Source organism: Acipenser ruthenus, chromosome 6, assembly GCF_902713425.1.
Source record: "Acipenser ruthenus chromosome 6, fAciRut3.2 maternal haplotype, whole genome shotgun sequence".
Taxonomy (NCBI): Eukaryota; Metazoa; Chordata; class Actinopteri; order Acipenseriformes; family Acipenseridae; genus Acipenser; species Acipenser ruthenus.
The window spans coordinates 15,190,997-15,205,398 of record NC_081194.1 but is presented as its reverse complement, the minus strand read 5'-3'; the positions used below and the strand labels follow the sequence as shown (position 1 = coordinate 15,205,398).

The 14,402-nt window shown below is 35.7% G+C and overlaps 1 protein-coding gene across 4 annotated transcripts in view; it reads left to right on the top strand.

The window, feature by feature from the left end:
* The first annotated feature begins 9,159 nt into the window (after positions 1–9,159).
* map4k3a (mitogen-activated protein kinase kinase kinase kinase 3a) overlaps positions 9,160–14,402 on the top strand; it is a 79,516-nt gene continuing 74,273 nt past the window's right edge. For 2 of the 4 annotated variants that reach the window (XM_059025067.1, XM_034018293.3), the window contains exon 1: positions 9,163–9,536. In XM_059025067.1, the coding sequence (XP_058881050.1) occupies positions 9,438–9,536 (99 nt within the window). In that variant the 5' untranslated portion in view covers positions 9,163–9,437. Of the gene's footprint in view, positions 9,537–14,402 lie in introns of all 4 variants that reach the window. The other 2 variants (XM_034018290.3, XM_034018292.3) reach the window with 2 other exon arrangements.

The following is a 14,402-nucleotide window of genomic DNA, read 5'->3' as shown; positions in this document are numbered from 1 at the left end:
AAGAATGTGCTTGCTGTGTAATAGTATGTTTTAGCCTGTTCTTGTACTGAATTGTATTGGAGTGGATGTGCAAATTCGACTGTCTCACAAGAACCTTTTGTGTCAGTAAGGTTAATATGTAATTTATTGTTCCTGGTACTTATTTTGAATGCTGGTTTTACCTGCCAAATTGTCTCCAGTTTGGTGTTTTATGCTGGTTTTAGCTGTCATTATTGGACTGATTTATTTTTCTCCAGGCGTACATATTTAAAACCCAGTTCCAAATATGAATATTTGAAATGTCTTTACAGGTTTGTATCATACCCCCCTCATGCAGGGAAAAGAACAAGCCAATACAAAAGAGCACCTTCACTGTTGTTGTATTACCTGTGATGTAAGGAAAACACACATTTTCTTTTGGTATGGAAAATAAAACTCTGAGATTATCTTCAGTTTTTATATCATAATCTCAGAGCTCCCTTGCCTTATCAATTATCCGTCTTCAAAGTGACAAGCCTTCCTCTACTGTCATGCATTATGAGCATCCACAATGTATTCAAAGCCTCCACTAGCGTTTTCTACTATTATAAGAACCTTGACTTGCACAAAGAAGGAAAAACATTGAGTGAAATAGCTTACATCACTCAATTTTCAAGGTGTGGTATCCGAAGCATAATCAACAAGTACAGAGAAACATCATCAGTAATTGACAAACCCAGGACTGGAAGACCCCAAAAGCTGTCTAACAAGGATGTGCAAGACTTGAAGATAATATCCTTAAGGAATAGAAATAAGACAAGCGTTGAATTGACAACAGACCTGGCAGAAGGCACAGGTGTCGTTGTCCATCCATCAACAGTCCAAAGCACCTTTGACCATTGTTCCATAGTCCAATTTCTGTGTTCTTGTGCATATTTTAGCCTTTTACTGCAACACATCCTTTAAGTCCTGATTTCAAGAGTGAGCTTCATACTGTTGACAATTCAACGCTTGTTATCTTTCTATTCCTTAAGGATATTATCTTCAAGTATTTCACTATTTCACTCAATGTTTTTTCTTCTTTATGCAAGTCAAGGTTGTTATAATAGTAGAAAACAATTGTTTATGCTCATAATGCATCACAGTAGAAAAATGCAACACATCTAAGACTTTTGCGCAGCAGTGTGTGTATATGTGTATATATATATATATATGTATATATGTATGTATATGTATGTATGTATATATATATATGTATATATGTATGTATATGTATGTATGTATATATATATATATATGTATATATATGTATATATATATATATATATATATATATATATATATATATATAACAAGTAACTTTCGAGTTAAGGTGAGAGAAAGCAATAAATTCAAAAACAAATGGGTTGTAGGGAGATATGCAAATAAAGCATTACAAGAGCCAATCAAATCGCGTGAAAGTTGCCAAAACGTGTGTGTGTGTATATATATATATATATATATATATATATAGGTAATAGTTGAAGCCACTCCTGTAAAATATCACATTATTATCATTTAGTTTTTAACAGTAACTTTAGGTTTAGGATGTAAACACTAGACTAAACCAATACTTAATAAACTTGAAGTATGGACTGGACAGAACTGCCAGCAAAGCACTTCCATCCCGTTAACCTAAATATTAGCATTGCAACCACACAGTTTAAGCAAGATATACATTGGGTGACAAAACAGTGATGAGATAAAAGAATGCCATTGCTTTTACTAACCCCCCATAAACAACTCAATCAGAAATAATGGGCTGTTTTTACAAAGTGTTTTAAAGGCTGCTTGCAAAAACAGACTTCGATTTCTCTGAACCTGATGGTACCGTACACGTGATCATATTATGCATGCAACAAAATGTCTTAATTAGTCTTTGTTTAGGGTTTTTTATACTTGTATTCAATCAACATTTATAGTGACCGATGTAAATATTTAAGTAATTATCATACGTATGGTTCGTATTGCAGGTCGGTTCAGACTAGCTGGTTACAGAATAACGAGTCATTAGGGTGTCTGCAAGGTGCACAAGTTGTTCTGAAGAGATATATGACTATTCAGAGATTACAAAACCTCTAATTTGGGGATGGAAAACGGCTGTTAAATCTGTTCTGCAGAATGGCCTGTTGCTTCATCACTTTTGATGGTAAACCATCAGTAATTTATGCACCTTTAAGCACCTCGTATTAGCCGTAATCTTTGTTTTGCTACTGATTTGCGACCGAGAGAAGCTGTTTTTATATATGGTATTACAGAATGGCATTTAAAAGTTATTATTCTGTCATGTGAGGTACAGCCCATTTACTCTTGTTCTATCACTGCACCAGTACAAATGTCTGTCTTTTTTTTTAATTCATGTATTCATGCAGTACTGGGACATGCACCATGGATTAAAAAAAAAAAATCTCTGTTTTGACCTCCTTAAATAATTATGGGTACTGTAGCTCATAAAAAGATGTACTACATCATAATTATAATAAGCTGCAGTTCATAGCTGTCATTTCAACTATTTTTTTTTTAATACATCATTACTATTATAGATTTCTGGCAGCACTCGAATACTGTGAAATTTTGACAGATCCAAAATTCTAAATCTAAAACATAAGTTTCTAAAGTTGTTGTTGTTCTTTATAATGTGTTGGCCTAGTATGCATTAATCATAAGTCATTATTTAAGTTGATGATTCTAAAATGTCCTTGATGTGTTCTAAGTACTTGTGCAATCGTGTATTTCTGCCTTACTTTTCTACACATTTAATATAACATAATCTAAAAATGCATTAAACCGATACTTCAAATACTTAGTTGGACAAGAATGACAATGATTTATAATCATGTAGGCAGGATCCTTAGGGGAAACAATGCAGGGGCTGTTCATGCCACCTGTGTTTGTTTTGCTGATTTTTGCTTTGTGCCAACAGTAACATGATTTTAATTGGAGTAGCCAATATAATTGCTTCTATTTACATTTTTTAAAATTAATGTAACGGTATTTATCTGGTCCTTTCGCTTGCAATATTATAATATAACATTAGTAGTACAGTAATATATAGTATGATGTTTGTGAAGTGTGATACAGTAATTCCATGAAATGCTGCAAAAGACAAGGCAAAGTGCCAAACTATGTCAAGTCGAAGGTTGTACCATATTGTAAAGATTGTGATCTGGAACTAAAAAGGAAAATGACATTTTTGTGCAGAATTACTTTAACTTACCAGACCAAAAGAGAGCAGAATATAAAAAGCTAGTGAACCCCAGAGGCAAGAAACCTCCATCTGGACTTGTTGGGCGCTTGACCAGCAAGGGTCACAGAGACGCAATGAGGTGACCTAACCTGGCCCATTCCCCCAAAACGACTGTGCTGCACTGTGGTGTTTTAACTGACTTTGTCAGAAAGAAAAAATATCTATCTATCTATCTATCTATCTATCTATCTATCTATCTATCTATCTATCTATCTATATATATATATATATATATATATATATATATATATATATATATATATATATATATATATTGTGAATGTGTATGCATATCTATTGCAGGTTAGTTATTTATACTTAAAAATAAAATCCTATTTGAATTACCCCAAAAACAGCTAGGTGTTTTTCTTTCCTAATGGTAACTATTTAAGCCTAGCTTAGCTTGTTCTTTGTATCACAGTCTGAATTTTTGGCCTGTATTTAAAACATATAATTCAATTGTCAGGCCCAACTTTCTGGATCTGGGTTTCACTGCCTGCTGTAAAATACTGTCCATGTTCCATGCTGAAAATTCCAGGAATAGCTGGAGAGCTGGAGTTGGGAATTTGAACACATATTTACTGGATATACTGTATAGCTGGTGTATACAACCCCAATACAGGGTTACAGCAAATAGGTTAATTTAAGTTTAGACAACAGTTGACTGAACTTAGTGTTGCAGTAAAGGGATGAGCATTTCACTATCTTTTCTTGAACTAGCACATCCAGCTCCTCAGCCAGTATTATAGACTCTTGAACTAGCATGACCAGTTTAAAAGCAGTACAACTCATTTTTCTAACCGCCTTTGACCAGTGATGGACATTGTAAAAGTAAACCTCTTTTCATGCAAACTGTAAATTATTAAAAGATTATCTGTCACAACAACGCAATTGTCTATCTTTATGCAATATTCTGCAACAGGCTATTTTGATTACTCTGTTACTATGAGACAGAGATCCTGCAGACCACAGCATGACTGTTAAACATGCCCACACACACACGCACATATTTTTAAGCCCATATATTCTAGCGATTGATTGGTTGAGATTTACTATTTTAAAAGTTCACGTGGTCTTGGATCACCACATTTAAAAAAGTTATGGATAAACTAAATATTTTAATTTAAACGTTTTACAAAAAAGATTAGGTATAAAGTAACTTGGACTATAACACACACACACACACACACACACACACACACACACACACACACTAATAAACCCATTATGTATTATGTTAGGCTTATAATTTATTGTTTTCCTTACCAAGCAGATGTCTTTGAACAGATGCCAATGTTTAGGGCTGGATCAGCTTCGATAAAAACTGTACGTGATTAATTTGGCACAGGCTGCCATCCAGCCCTACAGTGTGTGTGTGTGTGTGTAAGAAATTCTACTGGAGACTGAAAACTGGCTACTTGATACACTGACCACTTAACTCCATTCAAAAACTGTGACTGGATAACATATTCATAAAAAATGCTGGAACATGACATTCAAATTGCAAGCATCAATCATTAAGCTGGAAGTATGTGGAAAAGTGGAATGTGTTAACATTGTCCCATGACTGACTACACAGTTACTTATGCTGGAAGATAAACAAAGAATAGTTTTGCTGAATCGGCAAGAAAGATTTGGAAATTCCACATTCTGTAACATGCAGTAACATGCAGTAACATGCACTAACATGCAGTAATGCACCTGATTGATTCATTGAGATCTTGTTTCCAGCAACGTCCTATTTTATTTGACTGACAAATAACCCCATTAGGGTTTCCATAAATGTAAGATGTTAATTGCAGTAAATGGTTTTCGGTGTCCTGTTATACCTCTCAATCCATGTGAGGGGACACCCTGGTGAGCAGCTGTATGTCGTTAATGCTGGCTACGCCCTTGTCACTTCCTGTGCAGCAAGTATTAGGACCCTCCCACCCCCCTCCACCAACCGTCTAGGACCATCCCATGAAGAGGAAATGTACAGTGTTGCAGCAGGAAAAGTGAAACTAGTCTGACTAAACCCCCAACAGCATATTGATAACAGACTGAAGTTCCTGTGCTAATGAGAAGTACAATGTACCATGTTCTAAGTTCTTTATGGTCGGATTGTTGATGAAATAAAATTTAAAGTAAACTGTACAATGCATCCCTTTGTATTCCTTTTCATGTTGCGTCATATAACTGCCCCTTATAAAACTAAACAATGTGCAAACAAAAGGGAAGTTTGCAAAGGTTAATTCTCTCCAGAAACAGATTCCTTGTTCAAACTCTCTCTTTCTCCACTTGGTTGAAACCTGGGTAAACACTTCATTACCACCACTTTGCGAAGGCCATTCTAGTTATAAGCCTCATATAAACGAGACTTGTGTCTTCTGGCAAAAAAAAAAAAAAAAAGATATGATTTTACCTTCCCTTAAAAATCCTTGGCAACCTAGAGAGTTTAATTACAACATTCAGCCACTGGGTGGAAGTATGTGCTATGCAAAAATGTCAATACAAGTAAAGAGGAATAAATACAAAGTGAGTGATATCAGTCATAATGTGAAAAAATGTAAGACTTAGGAACACATTTTAAGCAGAAAAGCTTAAAGAGTATTCAGTACATAAAATGTTTTCCACTCATCATTGTTTAAGTATTATTCATTCTCAGTTTTTTAGAAATCTACAGTACCAGGAGTTAGAAGAAGTCACAACTGGTTGCAAGCAAAAAGCATTTTTTGTGAGGCAACTTTATTTTTAGTAGTGTGCATCCTCTTGTCTAGTTTGTTCTGCCTTGTGATAATCTAACGCAATGGCAAAACTACGTGAGTTCTATTATCAGAAATTAGCTTTGACGAAACAACACAGCCCAAAACTGTTCATTTGTATTTGTTTGCTACACGTGCAATTGCTGTTGAAGCTTGTGGTTGACCTGGAGATGATGCAAGAGGTGCTGCTATACAAGTTTTGGCGTAAATGGCCTTAACGGTGAACATGTCTTGGGAAAACTTTTAACATTGCAAAATGGTAAGGCCATTGGTAAAAGATCAACAATGCATGCATCCAATAAAGCTATATAGGCTTATGACACCAAAGAAAAGAACTGTGCAAATAACTGACTTTACCAAACAAACACTTGCAAGCAACACAAAAGCAGATTCAAAATGCATTTGGCCTTAAAGTGGCCTACAGCTCACCCTCAGTTTGCTGAACTCTCACCTCTGAGTAATCATTAGGCACGGTATCATGCTATTCTTGAATTGGATTTGGGATGTCACTTCTTAAAGGGCTTGATGTCCACAGCTGTGTTCCAGTGCATACAGAGTGTGAACTTGATGTCCTCAGCTGTGTTCCAGTGCATACAGAGTGTGAACTTGATGTCCTCAGCTGTGTTCCAGTGCATACAGAGTGTGAACTTGATGTCCTCAGCTGTGTTCCAGTGCATACAGAGTGTGAATTTGTCCCAAACAACCTTGAATTTTCTGACGGCCATTCAATTTCTTTTGAAACAATTAGCTATAGGGCCTGTTTCACACACATACTTCACTTTGGCAGCAGTACCAGATTAGAATGACTATTTTAAAGGTGAACCAAAAATGGTCTATTTTGACTTTCTGTTGAATATAAATCAATTCACAAAGCCCCCTGCATTCATTGAACCATGTACAATTGAATTATTATCATAATTATTTCTTGAGATCTTTTTAATTCACTGAAGATTAATTCATTTTAGAGACATTATTTTTACTTTGGAGATTATCTTCCTATAAAAGAGGCATTAAGAAAAGGACCTATGAAGGAGCTATGAAAAAGTCACCTGTATTAGTCCATCTATATTTCCCCATCTATAACAATGATGGCATCGGCTTACAGCTGTGTATTATGCAATCTAGTAATGTAACGCTGATCATAGATTCAATTAACCAGTAGGGTCACATGGGATTTTCACTAAATTAAATGGATACAGAATTTGAAAAAATCAGAACACAAGCTGTATTGATGTAATTTGGTACATTCAAAATCAATATTTCTTCACAAAAAAAAAAAATTTGTTAGTTTTGGCTACAAACTGCTGCATCCTATTTTGAGGACAGTCAAGTTAGATGCGCCCGTAATAAGATCAGTGAAATTACACACATAGAAAATTGAGCTTTGTCATCACTGTGGAAGGAAAACATCAAAAAGTGTATCATTAGGCTTCAGTTCCTTTGGACTTAACTTTTGTGGTTAACAAAATTAGAGTAAGTTATCATAACCATATAGTTAAAAAGAACATTAAAACAACAGGTAGATGCCAGTTAAAAATTACAAAGTAGTCAATGGGTTCATAATATTTGATGTATTAACTCTCTGTAGGGTCTATATTAAAAGAAAAAAAAAACATTGGAATGTATAGGTTATTTGTAAGTATTGCTGACATTCTTTGCAATTAGTTAGATAAGGTTCTACCAGGACCAGGATGGGCATAGTGATCAATGTGGGTGACAGGGTGGGGAGGGTTTGCAGTCTGTTTCTTAGAGGTTGTACACATTTACACAGTGTGTTACTGGAGGTTTACTGGTTAAAACAAATCCTTGTTTCCTGGACCACAGCAGAAGTTCCTACATTTAGAGTGAACTCTACATGTGTTCTCCCAACACAAACATAAACTCTGATACAGTCTCTGAAGGTACAACTAGACTTCCCCTGTTTCATGTGGTTCTGCACCCATCGTTCATTGGAGTCCCTTTTCAGTTGGAGCTCCACTTAGCACACGCACCACAACCCTGTTATAATTAAACGGTAGGGCAGGTGGATGACTCAGAGTTAAATGTGCACATAAAATAGGAGAGCATTGGGAGACTCCATACCTCAGCTTTCTTGGAAATTCATTTTAAAACATGCGTTCCTTAGTCACTGCACTTGTAAAAGTCCTCCCCTTGAGTCCTCTTTCTATGTGCTGCTATTTGACTGCATTTGAAACCAGGTTCATAGCACTCTATATGCAAATATATGTGATCCCCTTGGGACTGCCGCTGGCCTGTTTGAGGACAGTGGGAGTTTTCCTTGTAAAGTGGGAGGTTGTTGTGTTGAAAGCTGTTGGTATTGTTAGGAAATGTGTTCACATTGTATAAGCACATCCTGGAATCGTGCATTTTGCTTCCACAACAAAAGCAGGTGGAGTTGTCTGTTGTTTCAGATTCAGTGTTTTAAAATATATAGGACTGTTTTCACAAGTTTAGAACAGTTTTGTCTTTTAAAAAGAAAATTAAACATTGATGTTACACAGCTTGCAAAAACAAACAAACCCAGGATGTTAATGTAAGAGTTCCTATGTACACACATCAGTTGTTTACTGCTAGTTGCTTTGGTGCAAACTAAGCACTGGGGTACATGCTTTGTGAATATGGTCCATACTGTACTGTGTTAATATATTTCGTCCCACACCTACCCCATGAGATTGATCTGTTTGACACATGACTAGTCACATGATCCCTGGTCTTGGCAAAGCTGCAGTACAGGCAGACAAATCCAATAGTACCCCAAAACACATGATGCAGTACATACAGTAGTAAACTATAGCAATATAAATAGTGTAGGGATATTTTACATACTGTACTTAGATGCATATAGCCTTGCAAATGAAGTATATTTTTGCAGTGGTTTTAAAGACAGTAGGCTGCTTTCCAATGTTGCTATAGCCTTCCACAGCAAGCAATGGCACTTTAAAACCGGAGACATTTAATGATGCTTAATGCAACATTTACGTTTTCTCCACAGCTACATTCCAATATAGCTTTCTGTCTGTGTGTTATGGACTTGTTATGAAAAACACAAATATAATTAATTATAAAAAGCGGTATAATCTATTTTTTAATTGCCTGTATGATTTAATATTCAGGAGGAAGCTCTGGACGCTTGGAATTACTTGGTACTGCGGTGGTGATAAGAGGGATTTAGACTCGCATTCTCTTTTCGTATTCCCATTCCTGCTATCCCTGCCCATCCGTAGCAGCGCTGAGGTCTCTCTTCCGAGCATTCTCTCCCAGCTGTCCCACTGGAGAATGTAAACCATCCCCTTGCGCACGCGCGCTCTGCAGCGGAAGCCATGTTAAAGTTACAGTGAAGTTAGGGCTGTGATTTTTTGACGCTGTATATTTGTTTGTTTCTACCTGCTTATAAACTAAGTACTCGGTGTGTCTTAACGTAAATATCGGAATCAGAAACGGGAGTTCAAATGATGAATTCCAGTTTCGACCTGTCCAGGAGGAATCCACAGGAAGATTTCGAGCTGATCCAAAGGATAGGAAGCGGCACCTATGGAGATGTCTACAAGGTAATCATTTGGAAATGCTTATTACATAACAACAGCGCATACGTATAGTACATGTATATATGAGCAAAGCTTGTTAGTAACAAAACGGTGTGAATATTACTATGGTGCACTGAGTTAGTTGAAATGGTTAGCTAGGATATGCTGGGTGTATTCACAGAGAAACGTACAACCATATATTAATGGAAAGAATTTGTCCAACCACTAGACTGAGATCGCAGTCACTTCTTATTGAGGTTAATTCAAGCCCTATGTAACCTCCCACTGAAATACACATCGTATTGTCATTTGTCTCCTTGTAAGTTACTATGTCTAGCTTTGACGTTTCCAAAAATATGGTCAAAAGATTGTGGTTATCCACAGCAAAGTAGGCCCATCCTAGCCAATAATTTGGTTACTACTACGACTACTACGACTACTACTACTACTAATAATAATAATTTAAAAAAACACACACAACCGATACGAGTTTGTTCGTCCTTTTTGTATGTTGTCTGTAGTTTTTTAGTTGTAAATATACGTTTTACCTGGCAGTTGTATTATGTAGTATTTTTTATATTTGTCTTGTGATGTACATACAACAAGAACAACATTCAGAAGTTGGGTCAGAATCCTAAATTCCATAACAGAGCAGGCTACTGGACCTCTGACTGAAATACGATTCAATACATATTTATGTATGACGACATAAAACAAAAATGTCAAGGATTTCACAAAGTGGTTGTTCTTTATTGTTTTCTTCACCCAACTTATCCTTTTTTTTCCATCCAGCTTTAAACTGTAATTTGTGTTTTTGGATAATACGATTACACTTTGAATCCTATTTTGAGCCCTTTTCATGTCTTTCATACTTGTTTTATCAATTTTCTTCCTGTTCAATTCACACTATTATTTATTTTATTCCTTAGAATGCTTGTGTGTTGTGTTGTATTCTAATTTAAATGTACCACTACCTGTATTGTGTCCAGCTCACCAGCTGGGGAACAAAGATGCTTTGGTCATTTTCCACACAATTCTACACAATTACAATAGCTTATACAAAGTTTATGCAGCTTTTTTGATATCTTGTAAGTTTAAATTCTAAACTGTGTAACAATATACTAATTTTTTTTTTTATTTTTATGAAGAGTGTAATCATTTATATAATCTTGAAACCATTGCAAACTTCTGTAGTTTCAGAACTGATTCAGGGATGTGCAATTTTTGAAAAAAATGTTGTCCAAGGGACAAAATGCTAGAAAAATCTACTTTCCCCCCTACCCGTCGCACAAAAGACACAGAAAAATAGCATGTAACTTGGAGGATTTTGGTTTTATTTAACAGTGGAACACAATCAATCAGTTAGTGATTAACAGGGGCGGATCTAGCCTTTTAGCCTTTTAGCTTGACTGGTTCACTAAATTCTTTAAGATGCACAAAAGGTGACCCCATTTCACCTCAACAAATGTATAACATACTTTAAGGAAATGTTCCTTTCAGTGCAGTTTGGAACACATTTGCTAGTAAATTTAAGTAACCTACTAAGAGTACGACTATAATAAGTAATACTTGGGAGTTATTCAAATATGAAAACAGCTTCTGCCTGTTATTTTCCACTCTTTCTATACGCTGAATCCAACTCCAGATGTACAGGTGTTTTAGTTTGCATCACATCAGATACAAAGTCATTACCAGCTATTACTGCTGCTTTGTGGAATTCTGTTTTTTCTTGACTTTCTTTCAGTTTTGTAACTGCTGAACCGCAGATTTTTAAATGGACTTGTGTATAAACTGTCAAGGTTCTATGCATTTTGTTCTGTTTTTCTACAGAAATACACACAATATTTACAGTAGGCTCCATCAAATTCTGCAGACAAAATATATTTTTTCTTTTGTTTATTTCTATTATATACTTATTTAAAAAAAAAAAAACAGTGTTCAACATTTTACAGCTATTTTTGCTCACCTAACATCTTGTCCCATGATGGCTAAGTGGAACACAACCCTAAACACATTGCCAAGAGTTTCTAGATAGTGGTACAGTAGTCTCCATGTATAGGTACACATCCTAAGGGAACACCCTTGTGGTGAAACTGGTTTTTCCCATTGTAAATGCTCTGGCTAAAGGAACAGGAACTTTGCTTAAAATAACACCTTCTTGGCACCGATAGTGATCCATTCACAACATGTACAGTACTGTTTTGTAAAAAAATGTGACTTGTCATCACAAGAGTGTCTTGAAGGTCACTGATTGGTTTATTAAGTCTTTCCAGAAGCACCATCATATCATTGAATTGTTTTGTATTCTGATTTCCACGAGTGCACCTCATCACTACAAAATAGCATGTAAACAAACAGCAAAACGCAACACTGTTTCTCTTGCTACACACAGTGGAGATTGCAAGTTGCCAAACAATTTGGTGTTTTCCATTCTAGTGAGTTGCTTCACCATTCTGTTAAATAATGTGCATGTCTTGTATGTAGCTGCTGCATTTTGTTTAGGGGTGCTGTGTTAATTTAGTTTGACAGTTTGTTTATTAACGTTAAGTTAACCCTAAGTAACACCCATTATTTTTGCCTCTGCCATTGTGATAGCCTGAATCACACCCAGCAGCTAATTTCATAGTACATAGCGATTTAAGCTTTTTGACCGTGTTGTTTTGCTTTAGTTTTATTAACGTTAGTTTGTCTGTTACTTTATATTTGTAGTTTATTAACATACACTTGCCTATTGTTTTGCTTTTACTTATTCAGTTCATTTCATATGTTGATGTACATGCATCATGACAAGTAGTACATATGTACTTATTTATTTATTGATTCATATTGTGTCTGGTGGCTAACTCCATCTTAGAGAACACTTAGGTTATAAGAACACTTAGCTTGCTTCCAGAGGGATGTTCTCTTAGCCGGAGACTACTGTACTTTGAACAGCGTGAACACTGTGCATAAACAATTTATTATTTATAAGTTTCACCTCATGTTTAAAATGGATAGGTTTGTGGGGCAATAACTGCACTACTATACTTTAGCAATTTTGGACATTATTATATAGGAGCCACTTAACACAAATAGGGAGTAACCACATTTGGATGGTTTTCATGTGAATGAAGAGCCAACCTGGATTGAACTTGAGGGTTCTTGATACTTGATAGTTTTTAGCTGTTTTTATTTTCAGCCTTTTAAACGGGGAGTCGTCACAAGCTATCATTAGAGCTCATCCTGTTTGACCACCCATTGAAAACTTTGAGCTGTACTGTCACAGGATTAAAGTGTAGACTGCTTTTGGAGAGAACTGTAGATTTGTTTTTTTGTTTGTTTTCTGGCAGTTATGTGCCAATGCCTTTAAAGTTTACCCAAATTGTACCAATATAATTTTCATTTGTTAGAGGATTTATTAAAAAAGAGCTTCTTGATCCTTTGTTTATTTTGCCTCGATATGCTCGCCAAAAACAACTCTTCCCACCACTACTAAAGTCCTGTGTAGAACCTTGCAAGAGGGTCTGCTTTAACATGATACTGATGACTCCTATATCAGTCGTGGCAAGGGATGTATCATACTTAATAATACTATGTTTCATTTGAATTCACAGAACAACATATTTTTGGGATCTTGAATAAAAGCAAGAAAATACTTAAGTGGAAAAGCTTTTTAAAAACTAGGCTTCAAGTGGACACTGACATTGTGACTACTTGCTTCTCGTTTGCTGATGTCATTGCACTGTTTTGTTTATCTGCTTATATGCTGTCTTTGATTCAACCACACTGTATTTTGGTACAGTAGTTTGGCTGTTTTTTGTGTACAGTTCAGTTAATGCAGCAAACAGTAAAGTATGTGCCTGAAGGGTGATCTTTGAAACAATGGTAAAGCAGAGATCAGGAATAATCAATAGGAACTGATTGCAGGGTCTTTGAATGCTGTATTAGTACTTTAATTAATATGGAAGTTGATTGATCTCTGATCACTCAGCTAACCTGTACTGTTAAGCATGTGGATTCTGGATTAAAATGGCCTGATACAATGCGAGAGCTTTGTCTTGGTCTTCATGCAATAGATTGTGCTGCTTTTTTTAAACCATCCAACGATTACTTGACCCATTGCATTATTTGTTTTAATGCTTTTAAGGGCCAATTCAACAACTGGTGTGTTTGGGTAGAGTATACAGTATGTGAGTGCAGCTGGTTTTGAACTTACTGTATGGTGCTGTAAAAAAGTGGACTCAAACCAGAGTACTGAAGTGTGATGTGAATCAGAAGTAAATGAGCCCTGTGTGCAGAAGTCATGCGTCGCTTTCAAAAAGCAGCATTTTATAAACGTACCTGCATTTTAAGTTTAAAATCTTCCTTTTGTTACAGTTTGTAGTACATTATAAATTATCCAATTATATAATACTATAAGTAATAATGAATCAGAAACTAAAAAGTAAAGTTACATTATGTGCAGTGCTTTGCAAACAAAAAATACTTGCCGGTATTCTCAAGAGGGTAATGTATATTGGAATGAATGTATATATACTTCACTAAAAATGTAAAAGCTAACTCGTGGACTATTATTATTGTGGCTTTCCATTAAACATGAAGCTCCTCATTGCATGATTGATGGAGTGAGACACGGGCAGGTTTGTGTGAGCACAGTAATGGCAACAGCCTCACAATTTAATCGAATAAAGTGGATTGGGGGTCTTGTTACATGTATTGCTGTCACTTTTTGTTAATTTAAAATTTCTTGAGTGTAATTCTGGCATGACCTCTGTAATGTGAGAAGGACCTTGATTCCCTAAACTGGAGATGAGAAAGTAGAATAGTTCAGTCCTGGCACTTTTAAACATTTCAACAGGCAAAATATTGTTCTGTTATAAAAAAAAAGGTAGTAGTAACTGTTAAAATAAC